This window comes from Budorcas taxicolor, chromosome 3, assembly GCF_023091745.1.
Source record: "Budorcas taxicolor isolate Tak-1 chromosome 3, Takin1.1, whole genome shotgun sequence".
In the NCBI taxonomy this organism is placed as follows: Eukaryota; Metazoa; Chordata; class Mammalia; order Artiodactyla; family Bovidae; genus Budorcas; species Budorcas taxicolor.
Genome location: NC_068912.1, coordinates 86656311 through 86681536, shown reverse-complemented (window position 1 = coordinate 86681536; position 25226 = coordinate 86656311). Strand labels below are relative to the sequence as shown.

At 40.8% G+C, this 25226-nt stretch overlaps 1 protein-coding gene and 1 non-coding gene across 8 annotated transcripts in view; one reads left to right on the top strand and one right to left on the bottom strand.

Moving 5' to 3' along the window:
- Positions 1-25226, top strand: part of FGGY (FGGY carbohydrate kinase domain containing) — a 501197-nt gene that overhangs the window by 166942 nt on the left and 309029 nt on the right. For all 7 annotated transcript variants that reach the window (XR_008199109.1, XM_052636858.1, XM_052636853.1 and 4 more), the window contains exon 6: positions 19103-19218. Coding sequence is in view for 6 of the 7 variants with exons in the window: in XM_052636858.1 (XP_052492818.1) it covers positions 19103-19218 (116 nt within the window). In the remaining variant the exon portion in view is untranslated. The remainder of the gene's footprint in view (positions 1-19102; positions 19219-25226) is intronic.
- Positions 6550-6622, bottom strand: TRNAG-CCC (transfer RNA glycine (anticodon CCC)). The gene has a single exon. It is a non-coding gene; the product is annotated as a tRNA-Gly (tRNA).

Genomic DNA, 25226 nt, shown 5'->3' with positions numbered 1-25226 from the left:
GGAGCCTGGTGGGCTATGGGGTCACACAGAGTCGGACACGACTGAAGTGACTTAGCAGCAGCAGCAGCAGCAGCAGCTCTAGTATCCGCCAGTGGAAACCCTTGTGCCCAAGTCCTGCCCCCTTAATGGAAGAACCTAAGATAGGATATAAATTCTTGTTCTCCATGTCTTTTGATACCGTAAGCTCTATGTACACCCTGTAATCCTTCTTTATTTTACTTAGCCTTCATAGGAAATGGTAACCCACTCCAGTGTTCTTGCCTGGAGACTCCCAGGGACGGGGGAGCCTGTGGGCTGCCATCGCACAGAGTCAGACACGACTGAAGCAACTTAGCAGCAGCAGCAGCAGCATAGTATTTATTAGAAATTTGAGCCCCTCATGGATTTTTCCCTTTTGCTAGATTCTAAGCCCCATGAAGGAAGAGACAGTGTCTCTTTTGGGTATACATTAAGAGCTTACTAAATAATTGTTAGTGAATGCAGGACAGAGGGAGTGAATGGTCTTTTTGTTCCTTTTCCTATTTGGGGAAGATGCTCAGCCCTTGACGTTTGCATGGAGAGACTGTCTGAGATGTGCTTTGCGCTCTCCGGTTTCCCACTTCCAGCCTCTTGGAAATGTGGTTCTTTCTACCTGGAAATTTCCTCCCTTCCCCCCATTGACACTGATCTCTGCGTCTCCCTCTTCTGCTGCTGCCTCTTCCTCACTCATGCAGACCAGCCATCCATCTGACTGACATTTTTTCTTGACCATCAATATGCTGTCAGTCTGGTGACTGGGAGCCTTAAAGGTCCTGGAACCCCTTTTGTCTTTTTAGGAAATTTTTGCAGATTTGGACTCCAATTCGTCATGAATTAACGTAACAACTGAACTCTCAAAAGCAGTCTTAATTTCCCCATCTTGAGAGAGCATCTCATTGTTGGCCTTGTGTCCCTGCCTATGGTATGCATCTCCTTAACAGGGTGACTTTTATCAAACCATCCTCACAGGAAACATAAGGCAGCAATCCATTTGCTCCTGGAGCTCTATGTTTCTTGAGCTCTTCACTTCTTTTTAGTCATCATCTAATTGTCATCATTCTTATTCTTTAGGGGAAAAATCCAAATCCCGGCACCCATGGGCTTTATCAGGATCTTGGAATGTTTTGGCCGGAACCCTAGGATCCTTAGGATCTTCAGTCTCGCTCTCTTGGGGCATGGGAAAGCTCCCTGCACTTGATCATGTATTCAGCTCTTTCATGCTTCCCGTATTGTCATGGCCACCTTCAAACTATATTATAGGCAAGCCTAACTGAAAAGGCAATTTAATAGTGCCCTGCCTTGCCTCATGGCATATATTATTTCAGTCTGACCTGTCAGCAAGTCTTGATGAAGTGCAGAGCCAATAGTAACAAGCCTGGAGTCTGACAGCTCTTTAACAGGAGCAACTGTGATGGTGCAGTGGTATTTCTTCAGAAATAAGGCCCTCTTGGTCCCTTTGTTGATACAATTAGCAATCCCATTCAAGTCATATCTCCCCATGAGCTGTATCTTTAGTGCTAGTAACTTGGTCTCTTGTATGGCTTGGAAAAACAGAGCCTTCATAGGCCTGGGATGTACTGAATGCTGCAGCCAGGAACATCTTGGTAATTTATCCCTACCCTCAGCTCTAATTATTCTGTTATCCACTCGCTTGTTCGATTGAGACTCTCCAGGCCCTTCATTCCCCAAGCAGAGAACAAAAGGTTTCCCTTGAAAGTGGGGGCCTGGCAGCGTCAATACAGTGAACTGCTTATAAATAATGCAGCATAGCCGACTTCATTTTTATAAAATCATGTTGGAGAAATATATGATAATGATCAGACCCCTGGAACTCAGCAGGCATGTGCTTTTGATGTGTGCCTTGCTCTGGGTAAAAGCAAGAAAGTCAAAAGTTCTCCTTGTTCTGACTCAGACTGTTCATGGTCTCAGGAGTCTGGCCGGAATCTTGGTGATACTTTCTCTTTGTTTCTCCCAGAGTCTGGGGGCTCCTGCCAGCCTGGAAATACTCTGGTATGTCCGTAGTAAGCCCACAGTAATATATTTTTTAATTAATTTTTTAAATAGTGATGATAATTATAGAATTCCCACTATTGATCATGAAAAATGGTCTTTACTTACATTGTGTCATTTCAATCCTCTTAAGACCTGAGTCATCTGGCTGGCCTATCCTTTCTACACCCTCTGTCTTCCCGACTAACTTTAGGTTTTTTTCTTGTGTCAGGCTAGATTCCCCCAAAACGAATTTTCAGGGTATAAACCTGGCAGCTAGATCTCTGGGAGCTGAGTTGGGGAAAGGATCCTGAAGGCTCACCTGCACAAAGGCAGGGCCTTACTTCATCTCTGTACTTGTCAGGATGCCCCCTGCTCTTATCTGGGCCTTGGGCCCCACTCTGTCTGAGGGTGGACCTGAATCTTCTTCAGGGTGTGGGAGAGATGGCATCCAGGTTGCTCATCATGAGGGCGCATGGCAGGGTGGGGTGGTTCTAGTTTCCTCTTACACAGCTCTCAACCATCCTGTTGATTTTGTGTGTATGCTTAGTTGTTCAGTCGTGTCCAACTCTTTGCTGCCCCATGCACTGTAGCCCGCCAGTCTCCTTTGTCCGTGGAATTTTCCACCAAGAATACTATGGGTCATCATTTCCTTCTGCAGGGAATCTTCCCAACCCAAGGACTGAACCTACATCTCTTGTATCCCCTTCATTGGCACGCGAACTGTGAAGAATCCCATGTGCACCAGCTGGGAAGCCCTTTGATTTTAGCTCCACTTTATCCCCGCTTTTCAGAGGCACCTGGTACCACCATGTCCTGAACTTGTCTGAGTCTCTTTAGGGTAATTGTGCTTCTGGGTTTTTCCCACTGTTCCTTAATTTTTATCTTTACAAGTCTACCGAGTGAGTTACTACTCATCCATCCATATTTTCTAGCTCTTGCTGCTGCTGCTGCTGCTAAGTCACTTCAGTCATGTCCAACTCTGTGCGACCCCATAGACGGCAGCCCACCAGGCTCCCCCGTCCCTGGGATTCTCCAGGCAAGGACACTGGAGTGGGTTGCCATTTCCTTCTCCAGTGCATGAAAGTGAAAAGTGAAACTGAAGTCGCTCAGTCGCGTCTGACTCTTAGCGACCCCATGGACTGTTGCCTACCAGGCTCCTCCATCCATGGGGTTTTCCAGGCAAGAGTGCTGGAGTGGGGGGCCGTTGCCTTCTCCTTCTAGCTCTTAGAGTTCTGCTACTGTCATCTTTTGTCCTGTCTTCTTTACATGGTAGAGTTTTGCCTTTTTGAAATTTTCTTCCGCTGCCATTTTATTGAAATTTTTAAAGGGAGCATAAGTTGTGTCTAGTCAATCTGATGTCTTTCTCTGAAGGTCTCCTTGTTTTTCATTTATCAGAAAAGGAAAGTAGATGTATTTGAGATTTGGCATGTTTTTGTGTCTAGGGAAATAGGAGATGGGAGTTGTGTGAGGTAGGCACAGTGCATTTTCTTTCTTTTTCTTTTTTTTAAGGTTTTTAAGATAACATTTATTTCTTAGCATATACATAATGAGAAACAAAAAACATAAGAAGCAAAAAACAAAGTCATTCATAATCACAAGCAGTTTACCCTTTGATGTGTTCTTCTAGGTTTCATTTGTTTATTTTCACAACTAAGCATCGATTTTTATGTAATTAAGATCATGCAGTTACGTATCATGCTGTTTCACACATTTCAAAGTCCATTACCATTTCAGAGTCCGAAAGCTATGAGTATTTCGATAACCAAGAATACACTACACCAACTCAATCTGGAAGGAAGGCACAATGTATTTTCAGAGCTGTCTGTGTTCTGTGGAGGGGGATGGTCTGTACAAGGAGCCCAAGGGTCTGCTACTGCCCTTGGACCCTCCAGGGATCTTACTTCTGTCTCCTTTAGGACCTGTATAGAAGGCAATAGCTAAAGATTTGGGCCTTAGAATACAAATAATTGAAAAGTGATTCAGTTCAGTTCAGTCACTCAGTCGTGTCCGACTCTTTGTGACCCCATGAATCACAGCACGCCAGGCCTCCCTGTCCATCACCAACTCCTGGAGTTCACTCAGACTCACTTCCATCGAGTCAGTCATGCCATCCAGCCATCTCATCCTCTGTCGTCCCCTTCTCCTCCTGCCCCCAATCCCTCCCAGCATCAAAATCTTTTCCAATGCTTCAACTCTTCACATGAGGTGGCCAAAGTACTGGAGCTTCAGCTTTAGCATCATTCCTTCCAAAGAAATCCCAGGGCTGATCTCCTTCAGAATGCATTCATTGGATCTCCTTGCAGTCCAAGGGACTCGGAAGAGTCTTCTCCAACACCATAGTTCAAAAGCATCAATTCTTCAGCGCTCAGCTTTCTTCACAGTCCAACTCTCACATCCATACATGACTACTGGAAAAACCATAGCCTTGACTAGATGGACCTTTGTTGGCAAAGTAATGTCTCTGCTTTTGAATATACTATCTAGGTTGGTCATAACTTTTCTTCCAAGGAGTAAGCGTCTTTTAATTTTATGGCTGCAGTCACCATCTGCAGTGATTTTGGAGCCCCAAAAATAAAGTCTGACACTGTTTCTACTGTTTCTCCATCTATTTCCCATGAAGTGATGGGACCGGATGCCATGATCTTTGTTTTCTGAATGTTGAGCTTTAAGCCAACTTTTTCACTCTCCTCTTTCACTTTCATCAAGAGGCTTTTTAGTTCCTCTTCACTTTCTGCCATAAGAGTGGTGTCATCTGCATATCTGAGGTTATTGATATTTCTCCCAGCAATCTTGATTCCAGCTTGTGCTTCTTCCAGTCCAGCGTTTCTCATGATGTACTCTGCATAGAAGTTGAATAAGCAGGGTGACAATATACAGCCTTGACGTACTCCTTTTCCTACTTGGAACCAGTCTGTTGTTCCATGTCCAGTTCTAACTGTTGCTTCCTGACCTGCATACAGATTTCTCAAGAGGCAGGTCAGGTGGTCTGGTATTCCCATCTCTCTCAGAATTTTCCACAGTTTATTGTGATCCAGACAGTCAAAGGCTTTGGCATAGTCAATAAAGCAGAAATCGATGTTTTTCTGGAACTCTCTTGCTTTTTTGATGATCCAGCAGATGTTGGCAGTTTGATCTCTGGTTCCTCTGCCTTTTCTAAAACCAGCTTGAACATCAGGAAATTCACGGTTCACGTATTGCTGAAGCCTGGCTTGGAGAATTTTGAGCATTACTTTACTAGCATGTGAGATGAGTGCAATTGTGTGGTAGTTTGAGCATTCTTTGGCATTGCCTTTCAAAAGTGATTAGGAACCGCAAAGTTTACTTCTATAACTGACCTCCTAGAGTTCTCATTCATTCCCTAATAAGCATGCATTGAGCGCTCAAAATTTGCCAGAGAGGCACTGTGCTTGGTGCTATGGAATAGCATGTCGGATGAGATAGATATGGCCCGTGCTGTGGGAGGTCATGGCCAGGCCTCATATACTGAAATTCCCCAGAAGAACAGATAGAACATCAGAAAATGAAACAAAATAAAATAATAATGTTCTGTTATGATTCGGAGGTAGATCCTTCAGAACCCTTGGCCTTACCCAATGATACACACTCTTGTCCAAAATACTGTAAAATGCAGCAAGCCCACAGTTCTGGATTTCTTCAGTCTGTCCGGTTGTTTAATTAGCACGGCCCACTGAAACCACTAAATTTCAGGCACGCCTGTATAAGAAACAAGGGCAACCCTGGGTGGTGGTGTTTAGTCTATAAGTCATGTCCAGCTCTTTCTCCACCCCATGTACTATAGCCCACCAGGTTTTTCTGTCCATGGGATTTCCCAGGTAAGAACCCTGGAGTGCGTTTCCATCTCCTTCTCCGGGGGATCTTCCTGACCCAGGGGTTGAACCTGCATTCTCCTGTATTGCAGACAGATTCTTTCTTTACCACTGAGCCACCAGGGAAGCCCCACCCTAGGTAACCACATCCAATTATACCACCATGAAGCCTTGATTTCACATGCGCTTTTGACACTGCTTGTTTGTTCTGAGCTAAATAAAGAAAAAAGAAATCTGACTTTACTTGAATTCAAGTTGCCATTCTACAGAAGTATCATTTCTTCTTTAAGTCACAAGTTGTCTTGACAGATTGGCCCTTTTATCACTATGTAATGTATCCCTTCTTCCCTGGTAATGTTTCTTGTTCTGACAAGTCTACTTTCTGATATTCATATAGTTACTGATAATTCTTTTTTATTACTAACATTTGTATGATATATCTTTCTCTACCTTTTTACTCTTTAACCTATTTGTATGTTTATATTTAGAATGTTCCTTACAGACAGCATATAGTTGAATTTTATGTTTCATTTTCAAATGTCCAGTTGATGATCTCTGTCCTTACATTGAAGTTTTTAGGCCATTTACGTTTTTCAACATATTTTTAATCAGTCAGTTAATTTATTAATTTGACTGTGCTGGGTCTTAGCAGTGGCATGCTGGATCTTTAGTTGCTGCATGTGAACTCTTAATTGCAGCATATGGGATCTAGTTCCCTGACCAGGGATCAAACATAGGCCCCCTGCATTGGGAGTGCAGAGTCCTAGCCACTGGACCATCAGGGAAGTCCCTAGGCCATTTACATTTAATGTTTGGATTTTAATCTACCATCTTGCTGTTTGCTTTTTATTTCTTCGATATAGTCTATGTTATTTTGCCTTTTTCTTGCCTTCTTCTAGATTTCTGTAGTATTTTTTAGTCTTCTGTTTTATCCCCCAAGTTTATTTGTTCATTTTATCTTTTTCACTGGCTCTTCAAGGATTTATAATATGCATTTTAGATAATCACAGCTTTTTTTTAAGGGAATAAAAGATCAAATTTATTTAGAATATTTTGCTTTTCATTTAATCTTTGTGTTCCTTCAGGACTAAATGGTCCTTAGTCTACAAATATTTTTACCTTTTTATTGGAATATAGTTGCTTTACAGTGCTGTGTTAGTTTCTGCGGTACAGCAAAGTGAATCATCTTCACGTATAGATGTATCCCCTAATCATTGAATTTCCTTCCCATTTAAGTCACCACAGACCACTGAGTAGGGTTCCCTGTGCCATGCAGTCGGTTCTCATTAGTTATCCATTTTATACACAGTAGTATACATATCTTAACCCCAATCTCCTGATCTGTCCCACACCCCTACCCCTCTTGATATCCATACATTTGTTCTCTACATCTGTGTCTCTGTTTCTGCTTTGCAGATACATTCATTTATACCATTACCTTAAAATAATTTTATGCCCCATCACATGTATCTTCATAATATCTCATCATTTATGCTGCTATTGTTGTATGTTTTCTTTGTACATATAAATCCCTCTATGCATTGATTGTTTTCCCTAAGTTATCTTTGGAAGATAAAGGTTTAAAGTCAATTATCCTTTAAATAAATTTTAAAATAAAAAGTTCCTTTGTATTTACCCATATATTTACTGACTGATATTTTAAATTCATGTTTCCCTTTATTCTCATTTTCCTTCTACCTCAAGAACTTCCTTTAACATTTCTTACGTAGTGTAGGTTTCTTGGAAATGAATTTTCTCAGTTTTTGTTTGTCTGGAAAAGCCTATGTTCCACATTAATTGTTCGAAACTATTTTTGCTGAATATAGAATTCTATATTGATTTTTTTCTTTTAAAATTTTTTCAGTGCTTTGAAGACATCATTCTGTTTTCTTCTGGATTGTGTTGTTTCTGGCAAAGAGTCTGAAGACATTTTTATCCTGTTCCTCTGTAATGTTTCTTTTTCTCTGACTACTTTTAAAGATTTTTCTTTTTTCACTTAAAAAACAATTTGATTGTAATTGGTCTTAATGTGGTTTTGTGTTTATCTTGCCTTGGTTTCATTGAGCTTAAATCTGTGGATTGATAGCTTTTATTAAGTCGAGAAAAAATATGTGGCTATTGTTTCTTCAAATATTTTTTATTAGATGCTGACATCAATTTTATGTTGTTGAGTGTCTGGGTTTTGTTGGCTTCCTTTAAGGATTGTTGAGCTACTTTGCATAAGAAGCTATTAATAACCTTTTGGCTTAGTTTTATCCTTTGTAGTCTTCTTTTTAAACTTCGGTAACACAAGTAGTATAGTCACATTGCTAAGGCATACATCTTTTGGGGTCTCCACTGAATGTCTCAAGTGATCAATGATGGTGTCCCATTCTTAATTCAAGTGATTCCCAGCTGTTTGTGAACTTGGAAACTGTTTTGATCACAGATTCCCATTCACTCTTTACCAGATCTCAAGAGTGTCAGCATGCATATCTGCATTGCGATAATCAGCAAAGATTTCACAGGACTCTTGTGCAAATTTCTGGGGCTCTCATTCTGCATTGCTACCTCCTCTTGGGAAGGCTGTGTTTCCAGCCACTTTAACTTCTCCGGATTCTTATCTCAGTTCCCTTAGCTTCATGAAGCTGCCATGTTTTCCTTGGCATCTCTCTTTCTGCTTTGTGGTCTGGCGTGTTCTCCCAGGCAGATAGCCAGCGCAATCTTAGGACTCATCCCGTTATTTCCTTCTCTCAGGGATTAGAGACCTGTGCTGCCTCTTGTTGAAGTCTGAAAACAGTTGTTTCATACATTTTCTTGGACTTCCCTAGTTGTTTGGGGCAAGGTGGTAAAATCCAATCTCTGATACTCCCACATGCTTAGAAGCAGACACTTCTATTATTCCCACTTCAATGGGTTTCTATTTATGTGGCATTTAATTTTATCAGATACTTTCTATTATTAGATACAAGTTGATCATTTTCTTTCTCTTAATAAAACACTGTGGTAAAATACACCCACAGTTCTGTTATTAAATATTTCTTGAATATTGTTCTTGATGTATTTTGTCCCACATTTTTATATTAAATTTGGACATGTCTAACTCAGAATTTTTATGCTCTCATTCATAATGTGAGTGGACTCTGATTTTTGTTTATCTCTGTTTGCTCTTTGTAACATAGTTACCGTACCTTTATAAATAATTTAGGGAACATTTCTTCTCTTCTAGATTCTGAAATATATATTTTGGGGTACTCTGTTCCTTGAACATTTGTTAGAACTTTCCAGTACAACTATCTGGGCTTGAGGATTTATTTGAGGTGTGATTTTTAACTGCTGGATCAATGTATTTAATGTAGTAAATGTACTAAGATTTCCTGGTTGGTTTTTGTTTTTTTTTTTTGAGTCAGTTATGGTAAGTTCTGTTTTTTAAATAAATTTTCCATTTCATCTAAATTTTCAAGTTTACTAACAAAATACTGTTCATGTAATTCTTTTGTATTCTTTTACTGTCTGCTTTATCAGTAGTTTTCACTCCCATTTTCATTCATGGTATTTGTTATTTTTGCCTTGTCTTCTTTCTTCTTCCTCAGTTTTACCAGATGCTTTTTTGTTTAATTTGCCTTTTGATAGAACCATTGTTCGGCTCTGTTAATCCCCTGAACTTTATCTTGCTATTTTATGTCTTTCATCTGCCCTTATCTTTACTACTCCTTTTTGATCTTTCTTCCAGCTATTTACTGTTTTTCATAATTTCATAAGCTGGCTGCTTAGGTTATTAATTTTCAGACTTCTTTCTTTTCAAATAAAATGTTTTAAAACTTTAAATTTGCCCATGAAGTACCACTTTACCCATCTGGTCTCTGCTTGTATTGAATAATAAAACATTCTTCCTTTCTCCCCCCATATGAATAAAAAGAATTGAGTTTGTTGACTGCATTTGAGTCTTTAATTCCTCAATAGTACTAGTAATTATTATTAATGTTTTGGTTTACCTGGTCCTTTAAATTACTAAAGAATAATAAAATCTTTAAATAAACTGTGTCTCTCTTAGAGTACTTTTTTTATCTAGGAGTGCTTATTTTATATATTTCACATTATGTTGTTTAGTTCATAAAATTTAACAAAGGGCAGTATTTTTCTTTGATTCTGCATTTAGTTATTGGAATCTTCCTCTTAGTCTTCCTCTTAATCTTGCTAATGTTTTTGGTCTTGTATTATACTCTGAGATTTTTAAAATACGCATTTGTTATTTTTTTGTTGACTTTAAAAAAAGTAAAACCTCTTTAACACATTTTAAAAATTTTATATTATAAACAGGCTATCCCTTAATTTTAATCCCACTGTAGCTATTATTATCTTTCAACCAGTGGCAGAATTCAGCTCATTCACATATGTTGTAATAATTGAAATAGCTGATTTTATTCTTTCTATTTTATTTTTCTTTTCTGTATATATTACATTACTCCCTCTTATCTTTTAATTTTTTTTGGCTTAGTTTGATTTAATTTGTTAATTTGAGCATTCTATTAAGCTGTTTCCATTAGTGACTGCCTTCTCATTTCTTACAACCAACATTAAACTGTGCATATACACATAAAACCCTTTTCTTATGAATGCTTTTTCAAGTGTCTGACTTTGATGTTTTGCTAAATTAATATTTCAGTTCCAGACTATCATTTGGTTTTCCTTCTAAGATGGCATACTTGTTATGTTTCAACAAAACTTACTATTGCAAATTCCTGGCACATTATTATCATCTATTTAGATAAAATGTGTGTACACCTATGTATACATGCATGTATGCATATGTATTTACACACTGTCCGCTTCATGGATCACAGCTTTGTCATGGTAAAGGGGCTTGCATAATTTAATGAAGCTATGAGCCATGCCATGCAGGGCCACCCAAGAAGGACAGATCATGAATCTGCAGGTGTGCAAGCTGGGTTTCGAAGAGGAAGAGGAACCAGAGATCAAATTACCAGCATTCATTGGATCATGGAGAAAGCAAGGGAGTTCCAGAAAAACATCTACTTCTGTTTCATTGACTACACTAAAGTCTTTGACTGTGTGGATCCCAACAAACTGTGGAAAATTCTTCAAGAGATGGGAGTACCATACCACCTTACCTGTCTCCTGAGAAACTTGTATGCAGGTCAAGAAGCAACAGTTAGGACCAGACATGGAGTAACTGACTAGTTCAAAATCAGGAAAGTAGTACAAAAAGGCTGCACATTGTCACCCTGCTTATTTTAACTTACATGCAGAGTACATCATGTGAAATACTGGGCTGGATGAATCACAATCTGGAGTCCAGATTACCAGGAAAAATATTAACAACCTCAGATAAGTAGATGATACCATTTTAATGGCAGAAAGTAAAGAGAAAGTGAATAGCCATTTAATGAGGGTAAAAGAAGAGAGTGAAAAAGCTGACTTGAAACTCAACATTAAAAAAAACTAAGATCATAGCATCCAGTTCCATCACTTCATGGCAAACAGATGAGGAAAAAGTGGAAGCAGTGGTAGATTTTATTTTCTTAGATTGATGCTGAAGCTGAAGCTCCAGTACTTTGATGCGAAGAGCAGACTCTTTGGAAAAGACCCTGCCGCTGGAAAAAATTCAAGACAAAAGGAAAAAGGGGCAGCAGAGGATGAGATGATTAGATAGCATCACTGACTCAATGGACATGAATTCGAACAAACTCTGGGAGATAGTGGAATACAGAGGAGCCTGGTGTGCTACAGTGCATGGGATCACAAAGAGTTGGACACTTAGCAACTGAATAACAACAGCAGCAATATTTATGCTATACACACACACACACACACGTATATATACGTAGAGAGAAAATATGAATATCAGGTTTCACCACCACTGCTTCCTCTAGTCTTTGGTTTCCACTGTGTTGATATAGCTCCTCAGAACCCACTGATTTTCTGGTTATGTTCTTTCTCAAATGTTATCCTCAGAGAACATATATGGGAAGTTTACTTTTGAATACTTGCACTCTGAAAATGTTTTCCTTTCCCCTAACAGCTGAGTAATATTTTGTCTAGATATAGGATTCTTGGATCATTTTTTTAATGGTCTGTACATTGTTCTTCCATCTTCTGCATTCCAGAGTTGTAGATGAGAATTCCTGAGCTAGGCTTAATTTCTTGCCTTAATTTCTAACTTAATCTTTCTGTCTGGAAGTTTGTATAATTTTCTGTTTACACTTGAAATTCAAGTATTTCCTGGATTCACTTCCTGAACTTAATGAGACTTTTCATCTGCAGGCTTAAATCTTGTTTCAGTCAGTTTAAAAACAAAAACAAAAACCTAGTACTGTATTTGTTTAATTAGAATATCTCCTTCAACTTTTCTTTTCTTTTTCCTTTTCTCCTTAAAAAAAAAAAAAAAAATCCCTTCTGGAATTCCTTTTATTTTTGTGTTAAGCTGCCAGGTCTGTCCTCCAAAAGGCCCCTTAGTTATTCCCTCATTATTTCTTCTTTTGTGTCTTTGTTACAAGTAGTAAGATATTTTGCTCACTTTGTCTTTTAGTTCATTAATTCAATTTTTAACAGTGCCAGTGTTTTATTTAGTTCTTCTAAGGAAATTTTTAATAAATTTTAAAACTCAGAGCTTTAGTTCAGAGTCTTTCTTGCTCCCTTCTGATTTCTCATTGCTTTCCTTGTTGATGTTCTCTTCCAATTTTTTTCCATCATTTCTATGTCACTGAGACCTTTCTCTTAGAGGCCTTCTGTATGGATCTTCTCTTGGGTGAATTAGTCCCCTAAGTTAGGTATTATTTTCATTTTGCCTTCTCCTTAATTTATGTTCTTTCAACTGTCATGTAGGCTGTAGGCTTTTAGAGTGTCTTCGATGTTAAAAAACCTGAAAGCAGTGAAGGATACGGAAGTTTCTGCCATGGTATTCTGGCTGGCAAGGAACAAACAGTGAGGGACCCTTTTCCCTGGGCAGATGCAGCTCTGCTTTCCTGCCACTCTTGGAAACAATTCCCCCTGGTAGTGTAGCCCCTGTCATTTTCAGGTTCCTGTCTTTAATTCTAATCCTACAAATCACTCCTCCCACCCATGCCTACACACACACACACACGCGCGCACACACACACACACACACACACACACACACACACACTCAAGTTCCTGTCTTTAATTCTAATCCTACAAATCACTCCTCCCACCCATGCCTACACACACACACTCACACACACACACACACTCAAGTTCCTGTCTTTAATTCTAATCCTGCAAATCACTCCTCCCACCCATGCCTACACACACACAAATACACACACACAGACTCAGGTTCCTGTCTTTAATTCTAATCCTACAAATCACTCTTCCCACCCATGCCTACACACACACACACACACTCAGGTTCCTGTCTTTAATTCTAATCCTACAAATCACTCCTCCCACCCCATGCCTACACACACACACGCATGCACGCACGCACACACACACACACACATGCACGCACGCACGCGCACACACACACACACACACACACACACGCCGATAGGTCAGCTTGCCTGAAGGTGAATAGCTTTCCTTAGACTGCAGGTTGTTCACTAAAATGCTTGAGGGAATGACAAAACGTGGTCTTAATAGAAGCCTCAGAGGGAGGCAGACCTTTTGTTCTACTTCTGGGATCTTGCCTTTACTTACTAACAAGATGAAGCCCTATATTTGCTGTCTCTCTCCTGGAGATTTCCAGAGAAGCTGTGGCCTCAGTTGTACTCTCTTGTTGTTGTTCAGTCTCTCAGCTGTGTTTGACTCTTTGCAACCCCACGTACTGCAGCACACCAGGCTTCTGTGTCTTGCACTATCACCTGGAGTTTGCTCACACTCACGTCCATTGAGTCTGATGCTATCTAACCATCTCATCCTCTGTCACTCCTCTAAATTTTTACCAATTCTGCCACTTTCACACATCCATTTTATCCAAGAGCTGATTTAGAGACCCAAATGAAATAGACCCTCATCACAGTTCAGTCGCTCAGTCTTGTCTGACTCTTTGCGACCCTATGAACTGCAGCACGCCAGGCCCCACTGTCCATGACCAACTCCCGGAGTTCACTCAGACTCACGTCCATCGAGTCAGTGATGCCATCCAGCCATCTCATCCTCCGTCGTCCCCTTCTCTTCCTACCCCCAATCCCTCCCAGCATCAGAGTCTTTTCCTATGAGTCAACTCTTCGCATGAGGTGGCCAAAGTACTGGAGTTTCAGCTTTAGCATCATTCCTTCCAAAGAAATTCCAGGGTTGATCTCCTTCAGAATGGACTGGTTGGATCTCCTTGCAGTCCATGGGACTCTCAAGAGTCTTCTCCAACACCACAGTTCAAAAGCATCAATTCTTCAGCACTCAGCTTTCTTCTTGCAGTCCAACTCTCACATCCATACATGACTACTGGAAAAACCATAGCCTTGACTAGACGGGCCTTAGTCGGCAAAGTAATGTCTCTGCTTTTGAATATGCTGTCTAGGTTGGTCATAACTTTCCTTCCAAGGAATACACGTCTTTGAATTCCATGGCTGCAGTCACCATCTGCAGTGATTTTGGAGCCCCAAAAAATAAAGTCTGACACTGTTTCCACTGTTTCCCCATATATTTCCCATGAAGTGATGGGACCATAGTGTTTGGATAAACCTAATGGAAGATGTGGTGTTGGAGAAGACTCTTGAGAGTCCCTTGGACTGCAAGGAGATCCAACCAGTCCATTCTAAAGGAGATCAACCCTGGCTGTTCTTTGGAAGGAATGATGCTAAAGCTGAAACTCCAGTACTTTGGCCACCTCATGCGAAGAGTTGACTCATAGGAAAAGACTTTGATGCTGGGAGGGATAGGGGGCAGGAGGAAAAGGAGACGACAGAGGATGAGATGGCTGGATGGCATGACTGACTCGATGGATGTGAGTTTGAGTGAACTCCAGGAGATGGTGATGGACAGGGAGGCCTGGCGTGCGGCGATTCATGGGGTCGGTCGCACAGAGTCGGACACGGATGAGCGACTGAACTGAAGGATGAGCGACGAACTCCAAGGATGAGCGACTGAACTGAACTGAACTGAATGGAGGATGGAGTTACCAGAGGCACCTGGAGCTATAACAGTTCCTGCCTGTTGGGCTCAGTCATCTTTACTCCAGGCACACTCTCTGGCCACTTATTGTAACTGGCTGTGAGATAGACGTCCCTCTCCTTGCTCTTATTGGGGATTGCACAGTCTATATGGGATTAGTTAGTTATGCTATGAACTGTTGAGTTGTTTAGCTATTGCTCTGTTATGAATCACAGCCAGTGCTCAGTAGTTCAACGCAATAATCATTTATCTGCCTCATGGATACAACATTTAGACTCTGTTCTGTAGGGTGGTTCTTCTGTTCTCAGCTGTACTTACTCCCTCAGGTCTTGGCTGCCTGGGGATGTGTGATCCAGACTGGACTTGGTGGTCATTCCTCTACCCACATACCTCTTGCCCTCCTCCTGGGACCAGTGAGCTAGCCCTGCATGATCTTCTCACAGCAATACCAGAAGTGCAATAGAGCAAGCTGAAATATATAATGCTGGTTTTTGCAGTTATTTCTGCCTCATTCTTTTGGCCAAATCCAGTTGTGTGACAATATCCAAAATCTTGAAGTAGGAAAGAAGGCTCTGCCCACTGTGGGTTGAGAGGAGGAGATGCAGCACTACAAATTAAGTGGCAAAGGGTGTGGATATTTAGAGATTAGAAGACGGGGGGCCATGAACTCAACCTATCTCAGCTATTAAGAAATACGGTGAAGTATTTCCAAGTTGTAATGCTACTTCAAAGGAGATAGCCATGAAGTTAGCTTGGAGGTAGTGAGGAAACTTGTGCAGAAGAGCTGGACCATGAGTAAGACATGGAATTTTCCAAGCAGACAAGGATGAGTGAATGGAGCAACACTGAATTAATGATAGATGGGACAGAGTAGAGGCTAGTCCCGAAAGTCTGCAAATGAATGGAGCATTTGGGGCGTGAAGAGTTGTCCTATATGGGTGGATCATAAAACACAATCCTTGCACACCATATTGTTTCATCACATTGCTCTTTCCAGTGAGTTATCATAGCTTCTAAAATGTCAAAATTTCAGGCATTGAGCCAGGAAGAGTTATCCTATTGCATATTCTTCAGAACATGCTTCACAGGGAGCAACTTTCTTTATACCTCAAAAAAGTATTTTGCTTAAGTCAGGTGAAGGGTTTCATACATACGTATTGTTTCCAATGGGACTAGTGTTCCTTCAATATATCCATGCCACTTAGCTTAGCTCAACGTGTCCTGTCATCTGTGATGGTGGTGGTGTAGTTGCTAAGTCATGTCCAACTCTTACGACCCCATGGACTGTAGCCTGCCAGTGTCCTCTGACCATGGGATTCTCCAGGCAAGAATACTGGAGTGGGTTGCCATTTCCTTCTCCAAGGGATCTTCGTGATCCTAGAATCTTCCATCTATGCCATATGCCACATGTGAAAAAAATAATAAGTAATGTTTGCTTTCAGAAGGCATTGAGGTCTCACAGAAGGTGAGCTCTTCTGTGAAGCCCTCCCTGACACTTTCTCCCCCTTTCTCCTGCCAGTTTCTCCTGCTAAAACTTTTCATTTCTCTCTCTACTTCCTTCAGAATTTTTTGTTAGGATGTGACTTTGGGTGTGATTATTTGATCACTGTCTCCTCAGTTATATTGTTAGCGTGTAGGAGAGCAGCAGGCCGACTGTTTTGCATATAACTGGTTCCCCAGCACCTAGCATAGTGCCAGGGTCATAATGACTGAATACTAAATATTTATTAAGTGAATGAGTGAATCAGTTTAATGACTGAATCAGATAGGCCAAAACTGCTGGCTCTATGAAACAGATAGGTTTTGCTTTATTTATAAAACTGCAAGAACTCTCCAGGTTTATCACTTAGCTGGGGTAATGTGGACAGACTACATTTATTCTCCAGAGCTTCCATTTGATCAGTATTCACTGTGGCTTGAGCTCTGGCTGGATGTGAATACTGGTGATCTGGAGATGATTAAGGTAGGTTCTCCTCTGAAGTTATTGCTGGTTTAGTGGGAGAAATAGAGAAGGGAGGGGACAAGGACAATGTGCTAAGTATTAAGATATGGGTATGAGAACGTTGAACTTGGAGAAGGCTTTGGACTCAGCTGGACCTCCGTTGGGGCTTCATAAAAGGGGAGTCTGAACTGAGTCAGGAAGACTAATCAGCAGTCAGACACATAACCAGGAAGAACATTTTGGGCAGAATGGAGCAGAGGTTCAAGGCACTGGGAAGTGAGCAATCAAGGCCCACTATGGAAAGCTTCAAATAATTCATTAGTGTAGAACGAAGAAAGCAAGGATAGGATCGACAAGAGAGGAAGCTGGAGGTCAACATGATCATGTCACAAAGCGTCATTCAAGCCTAGCTGAGAAGTGGAATTTTTCCTGAAGGGGAGTGAGGAGCAATTGAATAGTTTTAGTCAGGAGTTGGTGCCATCAGATTTTACTTTAAACGTTTTCTCTGGACACAGTGGAGAATAGATTGGAAGGCTTGGGGCTGCTGGGAAGAAGATAAACAAAGAGCAGTTAATTACTCAGTGTGATAAGGTCTCTAATAGATTTGGTGCTTGCCCTGTGATGTCAGAGCAGGAACATCTAAACTAGAACTGAGGTCTCGGTCTAGACTAAAGGAAGTTATCAGGCTGAAGAATTTTGCAAGCACAGAAGTATGCAAGAATGTGACTTTTTCAGGACACTCCAAAGGATTGTTTATTGCTGGAATATAGAACACTAAGAGGGAATTGTCTGCCCTCTGATGCCATTTTGCAACACCTACCATCTTACTTGGGTTTCTCTTACCTTGGACGAGGGTATCACTTCACGGCTACTCCAGCAAAGCACAACTGCTGCTCCTGACCTTGGACTAGGGGTATCTCCTCACCACCATCCCTCCTGACCTTGAACGTGGAGTAGCTCCTCTAGGCCCTCCTGCGCCCGCGCAGCCACTGCTCTGTGGATGTGGGGTTGCTCCACCTCATGTGAAGAGTTGACTCATTGGAAAAGACTCTGATGCTGGGAGGGATTGGGGGCAGGAGGAAAAGGGGACGACAGAGGATGAGATGGCTGGATGGCATCACGGACTCGATGGACATGAGTTTATATGAACTCCGGGAGCTGGTGATGGACAGGGAGGCCTGTCGTGCTGTGATTCATGGGGTCGCACAGAGTCGGACACGACTGAGCAACTGAACTGAAGAGGGAACTGATGAGACATGAAGCCAGAAAGGAAAAGGCCATTTAGCACTCAGTCTTCCTCCTATTGAATGTTGCTTTAGAGTGCAGTGATCACACCTATACCAGGCACCTTTTTGGGTTTTTATTTTTTTTATCACAGAGAATTTTGAACCTGTACAGAACAGAGACGTTTAATGAACACCCATTTAACCACCCTCAGCCCCACAGCTACCACCATGGCCAATTCTGCTCCATCTGCAATGTCATTCACTTCCCCTTCACTTGCTATTTTACAGTAGATCCAAGATAATATATCATTTTATACAGCAGTGTTTCAATATGTATCAGTTAGCTAAGAAGCCTTTTTCAAAACATAACCAGAAGTATCAATTTCATACCTAACAATTAATAATAATGCTCAGTATCATCAAATAGCTAGTCATTGTTTTAATTTCTGTTTATCTCAGGGCTTCCCTAGTAGCTCAGCTGGTAAAGAATCCGCCTGCAATGCAGGAGACCCTGGTTTAATTCCTGGGTTGGGAAAATCCCCTGGAGAAGGGATAGGCTACCCACTCCAGTATTCTTGGGCTTCCCTGTTGGCTCAGATGGTAAAGAATCTGCCTGCAATGTGGAATACCTTGGATTCCATCCCTGGGTTGGGAAGATCCCTTGGAGGAGAGCATGGCAACCCACTCCAGTATTCTTGCCTGGAGAATCCCAGGTAACTAGTCATTGTTGTAATTTCTAGTTATCTCATAAATGTCACACAAATATGAATAGAAATGTACATGCAAATATTTATATATACTGTTTAGTCAGATCTAAATAAAGGGCTGAAACCCTTTTGAAAGTGAAAGAAGATGTTCTCAATCATTAACAGATGTCACTGAGGACTTTTGATTTAATCAGGGGTGAATAATTACTTCAGTTTATTCTGTTTTTTCACTATTGCAGATATCTGAACAAGTGTTTGGCAAAATATAAAGGAAGCCTGGCTCACATTATTGGTTCTACCTCGCTCCTGTTTCCCTAGGTCTCTCTGCTCCCTGGTGTGCAAATGGACATACTCTGCAGAGAAAGGCTGGGATGACAGTTTCTGGAAGATGGTTGGTTTGGAAGACTTGGTTACAGATAATTACAGCAAAATAGGTAAAAAAAAATATATATATATTTCTGATTATGTGTACATATACATGAAGATATTGGTGTTTGCTTTTTGTTTGTTTTTGTCTAAATTAAAATACAGGAACACATCGCTATTTTTCAAAGAAGCGAGTAATTTCTGATGGGTAGTCCATGACTAATAGGCCTTTGTATTGGGGCTTATAGTAACTGAACTATGATTATCTGCCTTAAAATGTAGACTCTTAGACGTGCCACTAGACTGGGGAAGATATTTGCATGGAGCAGCTGGAAATAGCATAGTCAAAGGTATGTAAGGATCATCCCAGTCAGACCTTGGAAAATGTGTTGTGATTTAGGTTCAAGGAACCAGGTAAGGCCGTGAACAGGAAAAAAACAAATAATTGAAGAGATCAGAAACTGGAGGGATCAGAAACAAAGCATAAACTGGAATGTGAGCCAGTTGTTCCTGACTAAAGCCATAGGATCCCTGACTTCCAGTTTTATGTGGCACTAATTAGGTAGTAAAGGAGGGGATGACTAGTAGGAATTTACCTGTAAAATAATTCAGATACTAGGTATATATAATGATAGCTGATATGTTAAAGTTTCAAGATAAAGTTCATATTCATGTCACAGAAAGATGCTTATTTCATATAGTTACTACCTACCTTTCTAGTAAGCTGTCATCAGGTAAGATATTACACCTGGTTAAAGAAAATACTTCTGTATTGTTTAGTGTGTGGGCTAGGACGTTGGAACAAGAGAATTTTAAAGTACTGTGAATTAAACAGGATGGTAGAGTATTTCCCTTTTATTGTATTAGGACTGAGGTAAGTGATTAGCAGGCAGCTCTGCCTTTCTTATAACATGATCTCCAAGTTTGGGTCCAAATTGCTCCTTCAGTTCTCATCAGTTCCCAGCTTGTGATTGGGAAGAAAGAAAAGGACCAGAAGAATCCATCCACATTCCTTTGGAGGAAGCATAACAGAAAAATGGACCACTTCATTTCTGATCACAGCCTGTACATCAGCGCTTCTTAACAAAGCCCCACTGGGCTGCAGGGGTGGCTGGGAAATGTAATTGGCCAAGCAGCCTTGTGGCCATCCACGTGACAGACCAGAAATTGAGAGCTATGCTGTGAAATATGGGTGAAATATGGGTGAAAACAGTAGTGTCTGCTTCAGTTTCAAACGCCATTGATAAATGAGTCACATAGCAGATTATTTCAGTCCAACTTTTCTCTGGCCAAGTCCTCATGACTACTGTCTTACATTTCGAGAATATAAGGAGAGAAATATGAAAGACCCAAGTAGCAATTGTACTGCTGTGCTGCAGACAGCATAGCTCAGCTGAGTATGGTCTGCTCAACTACTCATGGCTAGATCTAGGGAAAAAAGAACCCTTCTGGACTTTCTGTAGCTCAAGTGAAACCACTGTAAGATTGGAGCTTGTGGAGAAGGGCAGGAGCTTGGGACCAGAGGAAGAGATGGAGAAAGCACACCAGCGATCATTAGTCATTAGTAGCATTCTAAGTCCTTTGGTTGATGGTTTGGTAGGTGATTAATTCATTTATCTCATTTGGCCCTCACAAACCTATTTGTCTAACTATTTCCATTTTTCAGATGGAAAAACTGAGATTCAGTTCTTTCGTCTGCGCTTGTAGGGTCATTATTAGGACCGCAGTCTCTAACTCTATACTTTCCTACCAAAGCAGACGTCCTCCTTGGGCTATTGGAGACTTGAGGGGACTGATGTGGCTGTATAACTTACCTCCAGCAGGGTTAGGCACATTTCCAATATTTAGCATCTAAATCCAGTTTGAGCTTCATTGAAACAAACATCCATAGTCCATACTTAGATTAGAGTCTGAATGTGATAGACCCTCGACTGATGAGAGGATATAACTTCACAGGGTATAAAAAGTGTTAATACTTTAAAGCATATAGTACCTTAAAATTCTGGATAGTCGCACCACTTGGAGCCAGGCAGCCAGACAGAAAAATGATACTAAACCAGAAGCTGCTGGAGGGCAGGAACTGTATCTGCCTTACCCTTGAGTATCTTGGCATAGAAGATGTCGATAAATATCTCTTGACAGAATGTGTACAATATAGGCCTAGTTGTTTGAACTGAGATGGACTGGGAAGTTCAGTTCAGTTTAGTTGCTCAGTCATGTCTGACTCTTTGTGACCCCATGGATTGCAGTACATCAGGCCTCCCTGTCCATCACCAACTCCTGAAGATTGCTCAAACTCATGTCCATCGAGTCAGTGATGCCATCCAACCATTTCATCTTCTTTTATCCCCTTATTCTCCTACCTTCAATCTTTTCCAACATCGGGGTCTTTTCCAATGAGTCAGTTCTTCACACTGGGTGGCCAAAGTGTTGGAGCTTCAGCTTCAGCATCGGCCCCTCCAATGAATATTCAGGACTGATTTCTTTTAGGATTGACTGGTTTTTTCTCCTTTCAGTCCTAGGGACTCTCAAGAGCCTTCTCCAACACCACAGTTCAAAAGCATTCTTCGGCACTTCGCTTTCTTTCTGGTCCAACTCTCACATCCATACATGACTACTGGAAAAACCATAGCTTTGACTAGATGGACCTTTGTTGGCAAAGTAATATCTCTGCTTTTTAATATGCTGTCTAGGTTGGTCATAACTCTTCTTCCAAAGAGCAAGGGTCTTTGAATTCCATGGCTGCACTCACCATCTGCAGTGATTTTGGAGCCCAAGAAAATAAAGTCTGTCACTGTTTCCATTGTTTCCCCATCTATCTGCCATGAAGTGATGGGATCAGATGCCATGATCTTAGTTTTTTAAATGTTGAGTTTTAAGCCAACATTTTCACTCTCCTCTTTCACTTTCATCAAGAGGCTCTTTAGTTCCTCTTTTCATTCTGCCATAAGGGTGGTGTCATCTTCATATCTGAGGTTACTGATATTTCTTCCTGCAGTCTTAATTCCAGCTGTGCTTCATCCAGTCTGGCATTTCTCATGATGTACTCTTCATAGAAGTTAAATAAGCAGGGAGACAATATACAGCCTTGACATACTCCTTTCCCAAGATCCAACCATGTCCTTGTCTGGTTCTAACTGATGGTTCTTGACCTGCATACACATTTCTAAAGAGGCAGGTAAGGTGGTCTGGTATTCCCATCTCTTTCAGAATTTTCCACAGTTTGTTGTGATCCCCACAGTCAACGGCTTTGGCGTGGTCAATAAAGCAGAAATAGATGTTTTTCTGGATCTCTGTTGCTTTGTCGATGATTCAACGTATGTTGGCAATTTGATCTCTGGTTCCTCTGCCTTTTCTAAGTCCAACTTGAGCGTCTGGAAGTTCTTGATTCATGTACTGTTGAAGCCTCGCTTGGAGAATTTTGAGCATTACTTTGCTAGCATGTGAGAGGAGTACCTCCTTATCAGCTCTAATCTCCAAATGCAATCACATTGAAGGCTATACCTTTAACATATGAATCTTGGGTACACAATGTAGCCTACAACCCCGGGGTACTAGTTCATTAGTCATTGGCGCTAAAGCAGGGCCCCTAAGTCCTAATTCTCCAGTCTGATGTTCTGGAGGTACCCCATAAGTTCCCTGCCTCGAAGAAGAATCAACAAGACTGGGTCCCAGGGGCAGGACTATTGTCATCTAACTGAAGACTGCAGGAAAGTTGGATCTAAAACATGGAACTGGGAGCAAGGGTAGTTTTAGTTTTAGCATTAATTGTGTGAACTTAGCGGAGAAAGCAATGGCACCCCACTCCAGCACTCTTGCCTGGAAAATCCTATGGACAGCGGAGCCTGGTAGGCTGCAGTCCATGGGGTCGCTAAGAGTTGGACACGACTGAGTGACTTCACGTTCACCTTTCACTTTCATGCACTGGAGAAGGAAATGGCAACCCACTCCAGTGTTCTTGCCTGGAGAATCCCAGGGACAGGGGAGCCTGGTGGGCTGCCGTCTATGGGGTCGCACAGTCAGACACGACTGAAGTGACTTAGCAGCAGCAACAGTGTGAACTTAGACAAGTCTCATAATGCTTTTTTTAATCTCTATAGTCTTGTCTATGAAAGATATAGTTAATGGTAGAATTAAAAGTAATAGTGTATTGTTTCTGAGACGTGGTCCTATTGCGTTACAACCATTATCTTTCAAATTTTTCATAACAGACTTATTTTTAGTTATCCTGTTCTACAGCTGAAGCAGCCAGGGTTCAGAAAAGAATGTCTAACCTATGTTTGCACAGTTTGCAAATGGTAGAGGCAGAATTCAAACCTATGTTTGGAGGATTCCAAATCCTGCCTTAACCATGACACTGTATTGACTTCTAAATAATATTGATTGGGGTCTATAGTAGGCAATAAATAAATGCTAAACCTCCTTCCCCTTCTGTATTTCAAGCACATTTCTATGTGTTTTTAGGTACCTTGTTGCATGTAATTTTCACAACCAGTGACAAAAATGTACCGTTACCTTGTTTTTAGATTAGAATCAGAGAGAGAAGGAGCTTTCTGTAACCACATGCAGAATCAATAAGTGATGTCCAGAATGAAAACTTTCCCTGTGGGATAACCTAGAAGAGCTAATAGTTTACTGGAACACAAATTTCAACTTCAGTTGCTTCATTGTTTCAGTGATTTTTAAAATTTATTTGCCCACCCTTTCCCTCAGACTTAGTTGTTTGTTCCTGAGTATTCCCATCGTGTGTTGAATGCAGCTTTATTTTAGTATACATTGATTACCTGTTAGATGTCTTGATTTTACTGTAGACTGTAAGCTTCTTGACCTGTGAATTTTCACTTGTTTACCTTCATATTATGGCCCCAGCACAAGACATGGCACATTTTAGCAGCTAAATTATTCTTTGATTACTAAGTGGATAAGGATAAATGAATGACTTGGGTGGCTGGTACTGGGATATCCACAATTTTCACTTCTAAAAGCTCTAGCGTGCTTTACTAATTTTAGCAGGATTTTAGGTGGCTTGGGTCCAACCTCAACTCTGATTTTCTGATAATTTTCATCTTTTTGTGTTCCCCTCCCCACCCCCAGCACAAGATCCATGTTTAATAAGTATATTAGCTCTGCTAATAGAGCAATACCTACAGGAAATATTCATTAAAAGTTTATAATGTTAACCTCACAGAAAGTTTCCAGAGTAACTTTATTAGATTTTGCCTGTTAAGTTAATGGATTTTTAATGGATGTCCTAAGGAGACATATCATTAACCAGAATATTGCCATACGTGAATTGAAACTTACCCATTCATCAAAATTAATTGTGTGATGTTTCCTTTGATTTCCATTTCTGATGACTTGAGTTTGTAGTTTCAGTCTGAACCAGAGTGGAAGATGTTAAAGAGATAAATATGGACTCCCAGTTGTGACTTTCAGAGATTCCTCTGGAAGTTACCTCCAGACAGTCTGTCGCAATTCTTGGAACTATGAGAAATGTATCTTGGAAGCTTCCCTATGAAGTGTTAAACATTTCTGGTGGACTCATTGCCCATCAGACGTGGGCAATACAGTACAAAACCTTTTAACAGATTTGAACAGCACATCATGGATTTGACCATTAATATAATTACCATAATTCGTTCCGTGTGGAGCTTTTAGCCAAGTCTTTACCAGCCTTCCTGGGCTCATGCAGTAAATAAATGCTTTCCCCGAAAACTGAACACCTCAGCAGCTGATAGTCTTATGGAGGGATATTTTTCAAATAAATTATTTATGAAGTGTAAGTTAAGGATCAAATGCAATATTTATATGGTGCATTTCAAGGACAAGGGAAGAAATTTACAATGTTTTAAGTAACTACTTGCAAATTTCCAAAGATAAAATGTTACTACTTAATGCTTTCCTTTAGGGAGGTATTTGGGTGGTTTGGTTTGGGAACATTATACAAAATAAGGGAAAAAAACAGTTTTGTGAATCAGAAGAATATAGTAGACATTTTTTTGGACAGTTAAAACTATACTAGTTGATTTCATGTTCAGAATTGATAGAGAAACCTCAAGCCCAGTATTTTGTAGGG